The sequence below is a fragment of the Cyprinus carpio genome, chromosome B21, assembly GCF_018340385.1.
Source record: "Cyprinus carpio isolate SPL01 chromosome B21, ASM1834038v1, whole genome shotgun sequence".
Lineage (NCBI taxonomy): Eukaryota > Metazoa > Chordata > Actinopteri > Cypriniformes > Cyprinidae > Cyprinus > Cyprinus carpio.
This window is the reverse complement of record NC_056617.1, coordinates 5,726,030-5,742,270: the sequence shown is the minus strand read 5'-3', so window position 1 is coordinate 5,742,270 and position 16,241 is coordinate 5,726,030. Positions and strand designations below refer to the sequence as shown.

At 33.9% G+C, this 16,241-nt stretch overlaps 2 protein-coding genes across 2 annotated transcripts; both read left to right on the top strand.

Annotated features, from left to right (window-relative positions):
* The first annotated feature begins 611 nt into the window (after positions 1–611).
* LOC122141327 (uracil nucleotide/cysteinyl leukotriene receptor-like) lies at positions 612–1,529 on the top strand. The gene has a single exon (XM_042748462.1). The coding sequence runs from the start codon at positions 612–614 to the stop codon at positions 1,458–1,460; it is 849 nt and encodes a 282-aa protein (XP_042604396.1). The 3' UTR covers positions 1,461–1,529.
* A 946-nt stretch (positions 1,530–2,475) lies between these two features.
* Positions 2,476–5,640, top strand: LOC122141224 (chemokine XC receptor 1-like). Its single transcript, XM_042747846.1, has 3 exons — positions 2,476–3,151; positions 5,352–5,386; positions 5,512–5,640. Exons 1-3 carry the CDS (start codon positions 2,476–2,478, stop codon positions 5,638–5,640), a joined length of 840 nt encoding a protein of 279 aa, XP_042603780.1.
* The last annotated feature ends 10,601 nt before the right edge of the window (positions 5,641–16,241 follow it).

Here is a 16,241-nt window from a genome sequence, read left to right as displayed (position 1 = left end):
AGAATGTATTGAAAATGTAAAATTGTACTTCAGATTGTTGTTTTGTTCCATTTGCAGTCTGAAATGTTACTTTTGTTAATTTTAAAATAAAACCTATATAATTGGATCTTTTTCGAATGACCAGTCTATTCTGGTTCAACCTGAGAATGTGTGTTTTGAGAATTTTTCTTTATAATGTTAATCATTTTACATATCAGTTTTGCAGTCTAGCAAGAATGTCTTGAAAGAACTGGCTCATTTCAGCTGTTCTGATAAACTGGGACAGCAGCTTATATGAAATCAGTTGGGATACTTTGCAAATTTCAGTATTTATAGACCATGACGAGGTCTACATGGTCTTGAAATATATTGACATAATCATCTGGGCATCCAGAAAAACTTGAATGTGCTCTTTATTTTTATGAGACTATAAAGTTAATTTACTCATCTTTTAAACTTTTTATGTTACATTTCATAAACTACACAGAATCTACATTCATAACAGAAAATGATATTAAAACTATTTAATTTTTAGGGACAAAATTTATATGGCCCAGTCTTCCTGACATTACCCTACTTTTCCCCCTGTAGAGGCAAAATTAGTACCAGTTTTGTGGACAAACACAAAGGAGATGAATAATTCGACTATGAACTTCACCACGCCTGAAGCATCTACAAACTCCACAAATCATTTATTTGCGATAATAACCATACTGGACATTTATATTTACAGCTTCAATGTTTTTCTCGGCTTTCCTACACACTTCTATATTATATTGCTCATCGTCCAAGGAACGGGAAATGGAGTTGCATCAGACTTCTTCATCCTCAATCTCTCTGTTTCTGAGATTGGTATTTGTCTGAACTCTTTGTTTTCTGTATTTTATTATTTTACTGGGGTTTTATATCTACGATTATTAGGGTTTTTATTAGGACTACTTGTCACTGGTCGTCCTCTGTTTCAGTGTCTGATCTGTGTTGAGCGTTACCTGGCAGTGGTTCATCCTGTAACCTTTCTGAAGTACAAACCTCTCAGATATAGAGTGATCTGCTGCACTCCGGCCTGGATAATTTGTCTTGGCTCTTGTTTGTGCTGCATGTTTACTACAGAACAATTTAATTATGAGTTGTACATATACTTCTACTTGATTCAGTTCCTCCTCTTCTTCTCCATCCAGTTGTTTTGTCTTGTGACTGTTCTCAGAGCTCTGAAGCAGTCAGGACCAGGAGAGAGAGGGAGAGAGAGAAAGGAGGAAAACTGCATGAAGAGAAGAGCATTTCGTCTCATTCTAATAACTACCGTGACTATGACTAATATATATATGCCATTAATTATCTCAGGATTCTATTTCATTCTTACTCAGCAGTTTATTGTGAACCTTTTTTCTGTTGGTTTGCTTTGTTTTATTCTGGCTGGTTTTGTTCAGCCTGTTCTTTATCTGCACCGGGCTGGAAAGCTTTCCTGCTTTTGTTGTTTTTAGTATGTTTTAATTTTCAATGGAGAACATTTGACGCTCTAAAAAAAAAAAAATAATAATAAATTGCATTGCATGTGTTAAATGTGTTGCACCTGTGCAAACCTGATTTATAAGGTTTAGAAAGACACCTCTTTTTAGCTTTCAAAAAAATTATGTAACAATAATTTGTTCTGTTGTCAGCCTAGATGTAGAAGTTATCAGTTGATTAATTTTGTTTAAAACCATTTTAAGAAAAATTAAGATTGTGTCTGATAAAATAAAGAATATCAAAACAGCTTATCAGAATTGTCATTTTTTGCATTAATCTAAAAAAAAGTGTTGTCCTTGTTCAAAAATGTAACTAGCTCGTAATCATAATATGTATCAAGTAGTTGTTGTTGGTCATTTATAGCACGAACAAAATATAGTTTTATTTTTTCAGGGAGTTTTCAGTGAGACCAGTTCCAGCTTTCACAATAAAATGATTTTGTTTTTCTCTTCCTGTTAACACAAAGAATACCGTCTTTTTCAAACTCATTTTACTTTTAATATTTGCATATCTGATGTTTTATGTGAGGTGTAGCATATAAAATCATGCACATATTATGTCCCTGTGGCAGCTGTGAAGTCAGTCTACAAAACACAGCACACGGATTTATACACATCCAGAGAGTCTGGACATTTACTCTTCAGGTGACAAATCTTTATTATTTGTTTCATTTATTTATTATTATTTTATTTTATTCCATATTGTGTTTTTTAACTCCATAATATTCAACATTTTTGCTTCAGGGTTTTGCATGTAAGATGGTTTAACTACAAAGCAAAACAGATTTGATTTATTTTGGTAGAGTTTTAGATTAGTCGAGAAAACATCCATTTAAAGATAATATAATAAATGAATGAGATCTTCTATATGAACTATAAAAGTAAAATTTGACAAATGAATGTCAAACTACTTTATTTGAATTTGACAGGATCCTTTCATGAGCCTAAATATATGTTGTTTTTCTCAGCTGAAAAGACAAAAACAGGGAAGATGAATAGCTCTACACTGAACTTCAGCATGCATGAAGAATCTACAAACTCCACAAATGTTTCTTTTGGGCTGTCCAGTTGGGGCATGTTGGAGAGTTCTCTGTTTTGCTTCAATTTGCTGTTTGGTTTTCCAACGCACTCCTATATTGTATGGCTAATCATAACTGGAACAGGAAGTGGAGTTGCATCAGAGTTCTTCATCCTTAATCTCTCTGTTTGTGAGACTGCTTACAGTCTGAGTGCTATTTTCCATTTACTGTCATTTTTCTTTTCAAAACTCATGATAAGACAACATTTTTTTCAAGGATTCGCCATCACTGGTCGTCCTCTGTTTCAGTGTCTGATCTGTATTGAGCGTTACCTGGCAGTGCTTCATCCTGTAACCTTTCTGAAGTACAAACCTCTCAGATATAGAGTGATCTGCTGCACTGTGGTCTGGATAATGACTTTTGGATCCTGTTTGCTCACAATGTTCATTTCAAAGAATGTTACAGCGCACACATGGTTCTTCTCAACACAGTATCTATTCTTCCTCTCCATTCATTTGTTTTGTCTTGTGGCTGTTCTCAGAGCTCTGAAGCAGTCAGGACCAGGAGAGAGAATGAGAGAGAGAGAAGAGGACAACCACATCAAGAGAAGAGCATTTTATCTCATTCTAATAATTACAGTAAGCATGAGTATTATATATGAACAATACATAATAATAGGATTTTTTTTCATTTTGACTCAGCACTTAATTAAGGAACTCTTTTCTTTTAATTTTATTTGTTATATTCTGGCCGGTTTTGTTCAGCCTGTTCTTTACCTGCACAGAGTTGGAAAACTCTTCTGCCTTTGCTTTCCAAAAAAACATTAAATTGGCTGTCTCATCCATTACACAAAGAAAACATATTTCCTAATATATGAATGTTCAATATATTAAACAACATAATGGTATATTAGAAATTATACAGAAAAATATATTGTGTAAATATATTACAATATATTGAATAATATATAAGGAATTGCTGCTTTTCATATGTTGCAAAATATATGACAATATATTTACTTATATATCACAATATATGTCGTTTTATATTCAGTAATACAATTTGTAATACTGTATATAGATGTGCATGTGATAAGATATGGTACTGCATGTGTAAAAATATACTGAACACATATTCATGCAGTATATACATGCACATATATGCAAATGTATATTTCTTATATTTAACAATCATTTCTGATATACATGTTTCATATTTTAAAATATAGCTAGCTTACAATAGTATAAGCACACCTGCTCATAATAAAGCACTTGGTGAACAGACTATCACTGTGTTGAACAGTACTCTACCATTACTTTTTAAATAGACTAACACATAATTTAACAGTGTTTGGCCAATCGTCTTCCTAACCACAGGCTATACTCTTCTGCACAATGGTAACCCCACAAACTTACACATATACCTGAAACCCTTTTACATTTCAAAATAATACAATATTAACACTAGTAAAAATCCCCCTGTACTAATATTGAGCAAAAACACATGAAATAACACTTAATTTTAACATTTTTACTCTCCTTTAACAGTCAGAAGAAAAGCATGCCTGGAACTAGAAATCTGCTGTAACTCATTCCGTGAATGTGTGTATATATGTGTGTACATATATATTGGAACATCTATGTGCAATACACTAAAGAATCAAACAATTAATATTTATTTTTCTCTCCATTTCTAAATATACCATATGTATACATCAATAAATTGCTATATATTGTCAAAGTATATATTGCTGTTTGTTGAAAAATATAATAAATAGCATCAAATATATAAAAATGATTAAAACTAATCCAGATTAATGTAATTATATTTAAATGAAATTTTTGCAGTATATTACCATATATATATTTTTTTGTTTGTTTCATAAGGGATTCAGATTAAATCTATTCTATGTAAATGTAATGGTTATTTGCTGGCATTTGTTTTCCAATAAATTGCTTTATTGCTAATGCATCACTGGCATTTTTGCATTATGTAAATGAGGTGTTGCAAGCATTCAACATGGAATTTTCACTTGGAATGTTTAGAGTCTATTTTATTTATTTATGTATTTATTTATTTTTCTATGTTCACCCACAAGGCGATCCATCTTTATCAAGTTTATATCTGCTTCTAATATTTTCATGGTTCATGCATATACTGTATTTATACTTTATTTGATTCCACATTACAAGTCAAATTTCATTAGGAATCAAATTTTTAGAATGATCCAACAGATTAAAGCAAATCCACAAAATCAAATATTGATATTTTAAAGTTATACAGGAAACCATTGCCAAATAAACATGGACCTCCTTAGGAATCAACATTTTTTAGAATGGGTAGATATCAATGATTGATATTTTAAAGTCTTAAAGTCTCAGTAAGAATACAACACAAAAAAAACAAGTTTCTCAATGGTAGATATCAATGATTGATATTTTAAAGTCTTAAAGTCTCAGTAAGAATCCTCCATAAACAAGTCAAATGCACATGACACCTAAAATAGTGTAACTGTTTTGCCATTCTGAGAGATGTTAACAATATCTGGTGTATTAGCAATTACTAGAAAAGTGTTTGCAGGTGAGTTAAACCATTCAGACTGTACAGTAGTGTGTTTAAAGATCTGCTCATCAGCCATGCAGGGAATCTGAGCAGCAATGAGGTCCACAATCTGTCATGTATGGCAGTATATAGTTCTTTAAATGATGAACAGCTGTTCATGATGAGGGCTACTGACTCCAGGTGTTGAGGAGGGTTATGCAGCAGGCAGAGGGGGTAATGGCTGGAGGGAAACCACAGTGATAGGTTGTATTTTGTAGGAAGAACCTGTAGACGTGCTTTTACACAGAAAGTGAGAATCTCCTCACTGATGGTGGCATTGCTGTAAATGGTGTGTGATACAGAGTGGCAGGGCAGTTTTGCCTGCTTTCCCTGGAGTTTTAGATTGGACCAGTACTCCATATTTTGGGCTCTTTGAATAGACAATAGAGTCTGTCTTGATGTTTTAGGCTGGAGCAGGTGAACAATGTTGTTATGGCTTCCACAATGACAGATGGGTCCTCTACGACTGCATCAGAGACCTCTACAGGTTGGTAGTGGGAGGTCCACTTCAGTTCAGTACCTGTCCTCCAGCATAGGTCGTTTAAGGCCGGTCTGATGACACATCAAATCCCTGTGCCCATCCATCCAGCTTTCCATTGGTCTTTCTTTTAAAACCCAGGAAGCTGTCTTCCCCACCGTATGTGTGTGGCAACTTCCGTCTTTTTAAATCTAGCAACAAGGATGCTCTGGCCATTCGCACCACGATGACATCATCACAGTTTAGCATGTTGATTAGGTGAGACTGCCTAGTGGCTATGTACTCCCACATGCAGTTTGGAACTCCAAGCCCCCTGTCCTGTATTTTCTGTAAGATAAAACATCTTGTAGAATGTATGTTGAGACAAAGCCATTTTCTAACCACGTTTACGGTTTTGTTGTCCATTTCACGCAATATTTTTTGTGGGATATGGACATTTGCAAAAATTGAATTTTAGAAAAAGTTATGTCTCGGATAAAGGTGATACGTCAATGAGATCCAGTCTGGTCATAAACTGATGTGCCACTTGCAGACTCCATTCTCCAGCAATGTTAAACTTGTGACCCAGGTAGTTGTAGGTCTCATGTCTAGTATACACTCTGAGTGGCTGGTCTAAGATGGTAAAAGAGGGGGGTTGGTCGGCCCTTGATTGATACCAACGGTTGCCACCGCTCCTCCTCTCATAGAAAACTGCACATTTACTGTGCTTTACTTGTAGGCCAGACCATGTCAGGAATCTGGCAGTGCATGACAACATGTTTTTAATCACGCCTTCATCTCGGGATGCGACGGCCACATTATCAACATAACCCTGGACTGGGTTCGGTGACAGGATGTGGGGTGGCGCATGTGTACAGAGCCATTTTAGCCATTGATTTATTGCAATGATAAAGTTTACAGCACTCCATGGACAGCCAGTTTTGATTCCTGCCTAAAGTGGTATTGGTCTGGTGAGGTCTTTTCCACAGATCACTTGCAGGTAGGAGTCACTATATGCATCTTTTATTATGTCTACATAGATCTTAGGCAGCTGTATCTCTTCCTATGCATCAATCATGACTCTATGAGGCAATGTGCCAAAGACTGATCGAGCAGTGCCACAGACTGATCGACCCCATGCCATGCCGCATTGCTGCAGTAATTCAGGCAAAAGGAGCCCCAACTAAGTATTGAGTGCTGTACATGCTCATTCTTTTCAGTTGGCCAAGATTTCTAAAAATCCTTTCTTTGTATTGGTCTTAAGTAATATTCTAATTTTCTGAGATACTGAATTTGGGATTTTCCTTAGTTGTCAGTTATAATCATCAAAATTAAAAGAAATAAACATCTGAAATATATCAGTCTGTGTGTAATGAATGAATACAATATACAAGTTTCACTTTTTGAATGGAATTAGTGAAATAAATCAACTTTTTGATGATATTCTAATTATATGACCAGCACCTGTATATAGCTGATTATAATAGGAGCAAGAGGTGGAGGTGCATGAGAGTTGCTCAACCTCAATATCTCTATTTGTGAGATTGGTAACTGTCTGAATAGCTTGCTCTCTATAATTGACATTTGGTTTCCACATCTCAAGACATTAACATGATTTTTATTAGGCCTAGGCAACCTTTGGTGTCCTCTATTTTAATGTCTGATGTGTGTTGAGTGTTACCTGGCAGTGGTTCATCCTGTAACCTTTCTGAAGTACAAACCTCTCAGATATAGAAGGATCTGCTGCACTGTGGTCTGGATAATCACTCTTGGATCCTGCACGTGTTGCATATTTACCATAATCTCACACTACATTGTACAGTACATATGTGGTTCTTCTCAACACAGTTCCTCCTCTTCCTCTCAATCCAGTTGTTTTGTCTTGTGGCTGCTCTCAGAGCCATAACCTGAAGAGAAGAGCCTTTCATCTCATTCTAATAGCTACTGTGACCATGATTATTATTTCTGCACCATTTTCTATATCCAGATTCTTTGTCATTTTTATTTTGTCATCACAGTATATTAAGGAACTTTGTTTTATTTTGGTTTTATTTGTTTTGCACTGGCTAGTTTTGTTCAGCCTGTTCTTTATCTGCACCGTGTTGGAAAACTCTCCTGTCTTTTCTTTGTATAAAACATTATTTTGTCTTTCCAAGTTAAATTACTGAAACTTTTTAATCATCTTTAGCAGGAAAATTGGCAAGATTGTGCAAGATGACTGTCTATATTTTTAGAGATTATATTACAATACTCATTTTTGTCAAGCTTAAGCTGATTGTCAGTTGAAAGATTTTATTCAAATGTTGTTTTGTAGACTATTTTAATAGCATATCAACATAAACCAGCCAGATCTGATAAAATAACAAAACATGAAAATATGGTTATAGAACAAAAATTTGTATTCTTAACCTAAGAGAAGTACTATTAAATGGATAATGAAGTCACTTAATTTACTTGCATTATCTCTCTTATCATTATATGATTTTCAGATTGTCATTTACTGCATGAATTTAAATAGCATTCAGCCGATAATTTTCTATATAGAACTACTTAGATAAGACTGTGTCTTTTTTTTTTTTTTTTTAAATTAGTTTTGTAAATATTTGCATATCTGGTGATTATGTGATGTGCAGCAGATGAAGTCCTGTACATATATTGCACCAAACACATTAATGATAACCTGTAATTTAATTTTTTGTTTTCTTTTTTGTTTTTTTTAGAGAGAGAATCACCACCTCAATGATTTATTTGTGAATAAAGTCCTTGACTGTCTCATTTTTCAGTTTAGAGGGTTGACACAGATATTACTACTTTTTTCAAACGTTAAATTAAATCACACGCAGATACTGTACATACCTACAGTAGACTTTTCACTCTTTCAGATTTGCATTGTAGATTGTAAATGTGTTGCAGCTGTGCAAACCAGTGTTATTATATATTGCTTAAGAAGACTGATGTTTTTAGCTTGTCAAACTAAGATTATATAGCATTTTTTCCAGTTTTATTATTGAAATTAATGTTGAGATGATAAATGATGTTCAAATGTAGCTTGGTGATAAACGTCAAGTCAAGATAAGTCAGCAAATTACAATATGAGATAAAATACGAAAACTCACAATTCTGTATTATTTTCTAAGAAGAGGTATTATTCATAATATAATGAAGCCACAAACTTTTCTTAGTCTTCCATGCTTTTTCTGTGCAAAATAACCCATATGATGGTTACAAATTGACCCATAAAGTGTCATTTGTTTGCATAATTGTAAACGAACTATTTTATCAACAGCCAATTTTCCACTTAGAACTAATATGCTTTTTTTCCCCTGTTTCTATATTTACTCATAAGTCTATCCATCTTTTTGAATTTCACATTTACTTCTAATATTTTCATATCTGGAGTTATTTTCATGTCTGGTTCATGCACATATATTCTTATGACAGCTGTCAAGAACAACACAGCAGAGATTTGTGGACATTCACACTTCAGGTAACTGTTGAGATCTGCTTGTTATATATGATAGATTTTAACATTTGTGAAAGAGGTAAGAATGTGAAAGCCATTTAAGGGAAATATAAACAATCTGTATGGAATTTTCATGCAATCACAGTCTAAGTAAAATACTACTGTATTTGAATTTAAACAATCATTTCACATTCTGTCATTTCACATTCATGTCATTTAGTATCGATTGCATTGGTCTTATTATTTATTCACTTCGGTGTTGTGTTGTACAGAATGACTCACAGTGGTGTATGAAAGTATATTATAATGACCTGAAAATGTGTTCTGTTTACTATCGAAATGTTGCTTTTAATATAGAATTGTGAGGAATTACATATTTTTTTGAAAATCTTTAGACTTTTTCATACAGTCTGAATTACAATTGCACTTCTCTCTTACTGTTGATCACAGAAGCTGTATTTTCTACATATATTTCTTGAGTTTTTGAACTGAGAAGACAGACACAGACAAGATGAATAACTCTACATTGAATTTCATGACACCTGAAACATCTGCAAACTCCACAGATTATGCCTTTTGGTTTGTGAACAGACTGGACATTTTTCTGTACAGCATCAATCTTTATGTTTGGTCTTCCTACACATTCCTATGTTCTATGGCTCATCGTCACAGGAAGAAGAAGGGTATTTACATCAGGATTCTTCATCCTCAGTCTCTCTGTTTGTGAAACTGGTAATTGTCTGGAATGTTTGTTCTGTATACTAGATGATTGTATTTTGATTTCACACCTCACAACATTAGCATGGTTTTTATTAGGTCTAGGTGTCACTGGTCGTCCTCTGTTTCAGTGTCTGATGTGTGTTGAGTGTTATGCATGATTATGCATTTTGTCAGTTTTGTGAATTGGTATGTTTCATCAGGCTGCAAAGAAACAGAGTATCATCAGTGTAACAGTGTAAACTAATGTCATGTTTAATGTCACTTTTTTTTCCTTCAGTATTAGTCAACAATTTTGCTGCAGTTATGATGTATTGTATAAGGTTTATGAGCATGTAATATGGTTTAGTTTTTCAATAAAAGAGGGTTGAAATCTGCTTGTCTTAAGTAATGGTCTTTCAAAGTGATGCGTGTCCCATATATCATAAATACAAAAGTGATAAATTTGCTCATAAGCATAAGCTATGAACAAAAAAAAAATCATGATTATATTTGTTATATTACTTTATAATATAAGTCATATAATATTAGACTGTGTTGTATGCTATTAAGTTATTTGGGTGTTGTATAGAGCAGAATGACTCTGGATTTGAACCTGTAATTGTTAGACTATAATTCTGGAATGTTTACAATTATTTGGAATTATGTGGAATTATGGAATTACAATCTGTTTGAAAACCTTTACATTTAATGGTAAACAATAATAATAATTATAATTAACATTATTATTTTTAGTCTTGAATACATTTACAATACTCCCCTTTCTCTCGATCACAATTGTATCATTATTTATAAATAATTTGTGACATCTACAAACTCTACAACTCATACGGTTCCTGAACAGTCTGGAAAACTGTGGCTTAAGCATCAGTTTGCTTTTTGGTTCTATGGCTCATCATCACAGGAAGAAGAAGTGGAGTTACATCTGAGTTCTTCAACCTAGACTCTCTGTTTGTGAAATTGGTAACTGTCTGAATTCTTTGTTTTGTAAACTTATACAAAAGTATGTATAAAATCTATAATTGCATTTGGTTTTCACACCTAACAACATTTATTTATTATTATTTTTTTTTTACTTTTTACCAGTTTTCATCATTACCAGGTATAACTGGTCATCCTCTGTTTCAGTGTCTGATGTGTGTTGAGCGTTACCTGGCAGTGGTTCATCCTGTAACCTTTCTAAAGTTCAAACCTCTCAGATATAGAGTCATCTGCTGCACTGCTGCCTGGATAATTATTTGTCTTTTTTTTTTTTTTTTTTTTTTTCTGTGTTAACACAGTTTCTCATCTTCCTCTCCATCCAGTTGTTTTGTCTTGTGGCTGTTCTCAGAGCTCTGAAACAGTCAGGACCAGGAGAGAAAAAGAGAGAAAGAAAAGAGGAAAACCAAATGAAGAGAAGAATATTTCATCCAATTCTAATAACAACAATGAAGATGATTATTCAATAATTATTTGCCATTCTAACTCAACTCATTTGGTTTCCTGCTTTTCTCTTGTATGTACTGGCTGGCTTTGTGCCACCTGCGCTTTATTTACAATAGATTGGAAAACTCTTCTGCCACTGTTAGTCATAAAACACGATATTGTATATTTTACATTAGGAACTACACCTTATTTTATATTTTTATTGCTAGTATTATAGTTTCAATTTCTACAGTTACATTTTTTCGCCAGTAGGTGGCGCAAAGTGACCTTTTCTTTTTGAATCAATTTGGTCAACCATTCGTTCAAACGTACTGATTTATCAAGGAGGAAAACACCACTGCATGCTGTTAGTAGATGTACATTTAATTATTTTTATTGATCTTCGAAATTATTGAAATTAATACAGTTATGACTTCAGATCCCTGTCCTGATCTCAGGTGTTTCATGTCAGATTACATTAATACAGTTATGACTTCAGATCCCTGTCCTGATCTCAGGTGTTTCGTGTCAAATTACATTCATACTGTTAAAATTACATTATCACTCTTATAACTTCAGATCCCTGTCCTGATCTCAGGTGTTTCATGTCAGATTACATTAATACAGTTATGACTTCAGATCCCTGTCCTGATCTCAGGTGTTTCGTGTCAAATTACATTAATACAGTTATGACTTCAGATCCCTGTCCTGATCTCAGGTGTTTCGTGTCAGATTACATTAATACAGTTATGACTTCAGATCCCTGTCCTGATCGTCCTATGTTCACAATATACTATTCAGTTATGATATACCCATTTCACTTCAATAAGCTTACTGACTTCACATCCATTCTATCATGAGTTCTATCACACAAGACAAGTCTGCAATTAAACCTCAGATTTTATTAATCTCAGTACTTTTCCAAAGCCCACTGCTTGTAAAGAAAACTCTTGTAATTATTCATAATTCCATCCTAAATTGAATTTACACAGAAAGAACATAAGATATTTAATAATGTTTGAAGGACTGGTTGCTTCAGGGCTTACAGGATCTTCTGAGGTATTATCTCCCAAACCATCACTTTTCTGAAGAGTGGACTGTCACACTACAGAGAAAGAGATAGATAATAAAATATTTGAGGAGTGAAAGGTGTGAACAGGAGCACTGTTTTACATGTCTGAATGTGAGTGGCTTATCAAACCCATGATTATTTTGTGATTACCATGGACGTCAATAACCATGTTTGGTTTGTAGTAAAACTTAAGGTAAAACATAAGTAGAGTACTAACGTTATGGCACGTTTTACATTTTTTGGTTGTTTATTTGTTTTCGAAAATAGCTTAACTGTAAGACAATAAAACATAATAGATATACAATATAATATATACCTGTATGACTGTTTTCTCCTTCATTATCCATCGTAGGTATGCTTTTATTTCTCCTTCATTATCCATCTGAGTTGATCCTGGGATTAAAAATGGCTGCAAAAAAAAAAAAAAAAAAGAAACGCACTCTGCGCAAGATCGGTGACCTCTTGTTTTTTTTTTTTTTTTTTTTTTTACGTGGGTAATGAAAGAGGGCGTTTAACACTACCAAGACCATCAGAAACGCCCATTTTACGTCGTGGTAATGAAACCCCTGGAATTTAGTGAATGCCGTTGGCAGGTAGCCTGGGCTAGTTGATAACGGACATACACTAAGACAGCCCAAGAGTTATCTATCTAAAATAACACTATGATCATGATTGGTTGTAAAATATTGGAGTTGTGGGAAACTTAAATAACTTAAACTGTATGTTTAAGGTTTCATAGTGTCCTGCTTTCTAATCAAGCTTGAGATGTCATGCAATACATTATTATTGAGATAATATTGTTCAATAATGTTTAGCCTGTCTGTGCTGTGAAGAGTAGATCATACTTTATTTTAATGATGGCCTACCTGATATGAAATGTTATCCGCAAACATAAGTGTGCTGAGATACAGGTTCCCACAGCCATCGCCTGCAGCCATAATTGCCAGGTCGCCAAAATTTAAATCAGGCAGCCATAATTGCCTTCTGTCCGGATATTTCTTTTTACATGGCAAAGGAATTAATTTTTAAATCTGGGTTTTTACAAACATTATTTGTGCACCCAACCACACAACAACTCTTTGGCATGTTGTAAGGTTAGTCCACTTCCTCGATCCGATACTGTATGGCGGTTTGTTTTCCCCTAAAAGTGGGCGTGAATCTGTTCAGAGACATTCTTATTTAAACTAGTGATGTCTGCCCCATAAGTTGGTTTTCAACAGGTTTCATTTTATTAGTGAGGACATTTTTTAATAGTGAGATTTTAGATCTCCACAAGTATAGTTAAACCTATACACACACACACTCCCCACCCTCAGGCCTAACCCTACCCCTACACATAATCCTCATTTACATTTCGTCTGCATGTTTGTTTAGCGATTTGAATCATGCTGAATCGCCTCATGATGTAAGGTGAGTGGCTTGAATACACTAGGGATGTGCATCTCATAACTAAGGCCTATCTCGATGCATAGCCAGTGATACTATACCCTGATACATATGAAGCAGCTACAGATGCCATGCGAAACAATTCCCCCCTATTACGATGCAGTGTGATCTGATTTCTGTTCGATTCAATTTGATTCAACACAATGTGATATGATGCAATGGAAAAAATATGATCACTTTTATTTCTCTGGTTCAGACAGACTGCAAATAATAAATTAACTTAAGTGTCTTCTAACTTCTAATGCCTCAAGGTCTGTTTCAAGTTTACCAAATTAACCAGGTTTATTTCAGTTAGTCTGGCTTATTGTCAAATAGGGGTGTGACGATACACCTATCCCACGAGACAAGACGAGACTGGGTTCAAGAGAACAAGACGAGACGAGATTTTTAGACTTTTTTTGAAGAAATCCTCAATGATGAAATATATAGGGAAAAATAAACTTTGTATATGCATTTTGAAATCAACTTGTACTTAATGGAATTAAACTTCTATTTTAATGAATTATATGCAGCGATGAACAACATGTAAACTAGAGCTGGAAGATTCTGGATAAATTGAGAATAATAGATTTATTAGGCCTAGATTTAGATTGCACAGATTTAATTTCGGGATCATACGCGATCAAAACGGTCGCAGTTTCGAGCCTTCAGGCAATAGTTGTGTGGGCAAATAAGGGAAAGTAAGATATAGTGTTTTGTGGACAGCAGGCAAAACAAGCTAGCTGTGTGCCTTTGACAGAACTCTGGAATCAGAGATCATGTTAGTGTACTTTTGCATTACTAAAGCAGATGCACAGATTTGACTGTAGAGATCTATGCTTAGTAGTCCTTCTGATTTTAGAGATTTGATCCACGTTTTTTTTTAATGCTGCATAGTCAATTAATTACAGATTTTTGGTTAAAAAAAAAAAAAACTCTAAAACTATTTCTAAAACATTACTTAAGTTACATTTACCACTTATTTTTAACCTTATTCTAATATGCATTTTCCTGGTCTTTAGATACCCAAGTGCTTTTGTTACCTGGGGTCTTCAAGCTTCACATCCAGGTAAGAAAAACTTCAGAATAGAAAAAGTGACACTGGTTGACACTGAATAAATGTTATTGTCTTCAATCTATCTTCCCATCTTTTTCTTCTTCAGTTGAATTTGTAATTATTATTGACAAAGTCTGTTTATGTAAAGTTAATCACTGTAGTGCTTAGAATATAGACATTTAGATTTCTTTTCTGAGGTTATAGCCAGCACTCAATTAAAATGTTTATTCAGATATGATTAGGTTAATTAAAACCTAATTAAAATTAATACAGGTTACTTGTAGCAACCCATAAATATGTTACCTGTACCAAGAAAAGTAGCTTTATCTAACTTGAGTAATACTAGTACTATCAGTTAACTCAACTTGATTTTGTTGCGTTTGTGTTTAGTAATGTTACAATGTTTATTATACTTAAAAAAGGCTGCAGGTCGACTCAACTTAAAACATCCAATGCAGCCACTTGCCTCACTTTTTACAAGTTAGATCTAGGTATTACTTTTTACAGCCATGCAGCCTTTTTCTCTGTTTTTATGACAGTTGCACCTTTTAGCAGAACAGATAGCAGAAAATTAATCTATAATTGTTCTTTAAAGCATTAAAGTCATAAAATTAAAAGTTACAATCACAAAATTAAAATGACAATAAATAAAGAAAAAGACTCAATTTTAACTGCTATAAGAAACCCACATTAACTCATTTGAGCTTAGTAATTTTAGTAGGCTACTGTATTAGCTAACATTTTATTTACCCATTACAATACTCCCTATCATAAAAACACTTACTGTATGTATAGGTTTAAAATTCTACAAAAGGGACATTTAATGTCCAACAACAAATATTTTAGCAAAATGTATATTTTACTTAAAATTATTATGCTAGTACTCTATTGCACTCCGTTTAGCACACATGTGCACAGTATAGTGCATCCACTAGTAATTATATAAATAAATTGGTTTTACCGATGCAAATATTTTAGAAATTATGCATCGCGATTAAAATGCCAACTTGTATCCAATTCACTTTTTTTTAATCGATGCATTGCATCGTTAACTTTTTATGACACACCTGTGAGGTGGATGGATTATCTCGGCAAAGGAGAAGTGCTCACTAACACAGATTTAGACAGATTTGTGAACAGTATATGAGAGAAATAGGTCTTTTGTGTACATAGAAAAAGTCTTAGACCTTTGAGTTCAGCTCATGAAAAATGGGGGCAAAAACAAAAGTGTTGCATTTATAATTTTGTTCAGTGTAGATGACTATTGAAACTTTTGAGCTTAGAAGAGAGAGGAGATGAATAACTCTATAGTTATTCACCACACCTGACACATCTACAAACTCCACAATGGATTCATTTTATCAGCAGAATGTGTGTGTCCAGCTTCAGTTTCCTGGTTGGTCTTCCTACACACTCTTATGGCTTATTATCAAAGGAACAGGTGGAGTTGCATCAGTATTCTTCATCCTCAGTATCTCACTTTGTGTAATTTGTAACTGTCTGAAAGGTTTGTTCGTTCTACTGTCATTTTGGTTTTCAAGT

Bases quoted from the DNA above. Each gene is read 5' to 3' on its own strand.
- LOC122141327 (XM_042748462.1), top strand. From the start codon at position 612: ATGAATAATTCGACTATGAACTTCACCACGCCTGAAGCATCTACAAAC.
- LOC122141224 (XM_042747846.1), top strand. From the start codon at position 2,476: ATGAATAGCTCTACACTGAACTTCAGCATGCATGAAGAATCTACAAAC. The intron at 3,152-5,351 runs GTATTATATATG...GCTTTTACACAG, and splicing joins AATAATTACAGTAAGCATGA to AAAGTGAGAATCTCCTCACT. The intron at 5,387-5,511 runs GTAAATGGTGTG...TTGATGTTTTAG, and splicing joins TCACTGATGGTGGCATTGCT to GCTGGAGCAGGTGAACAATG.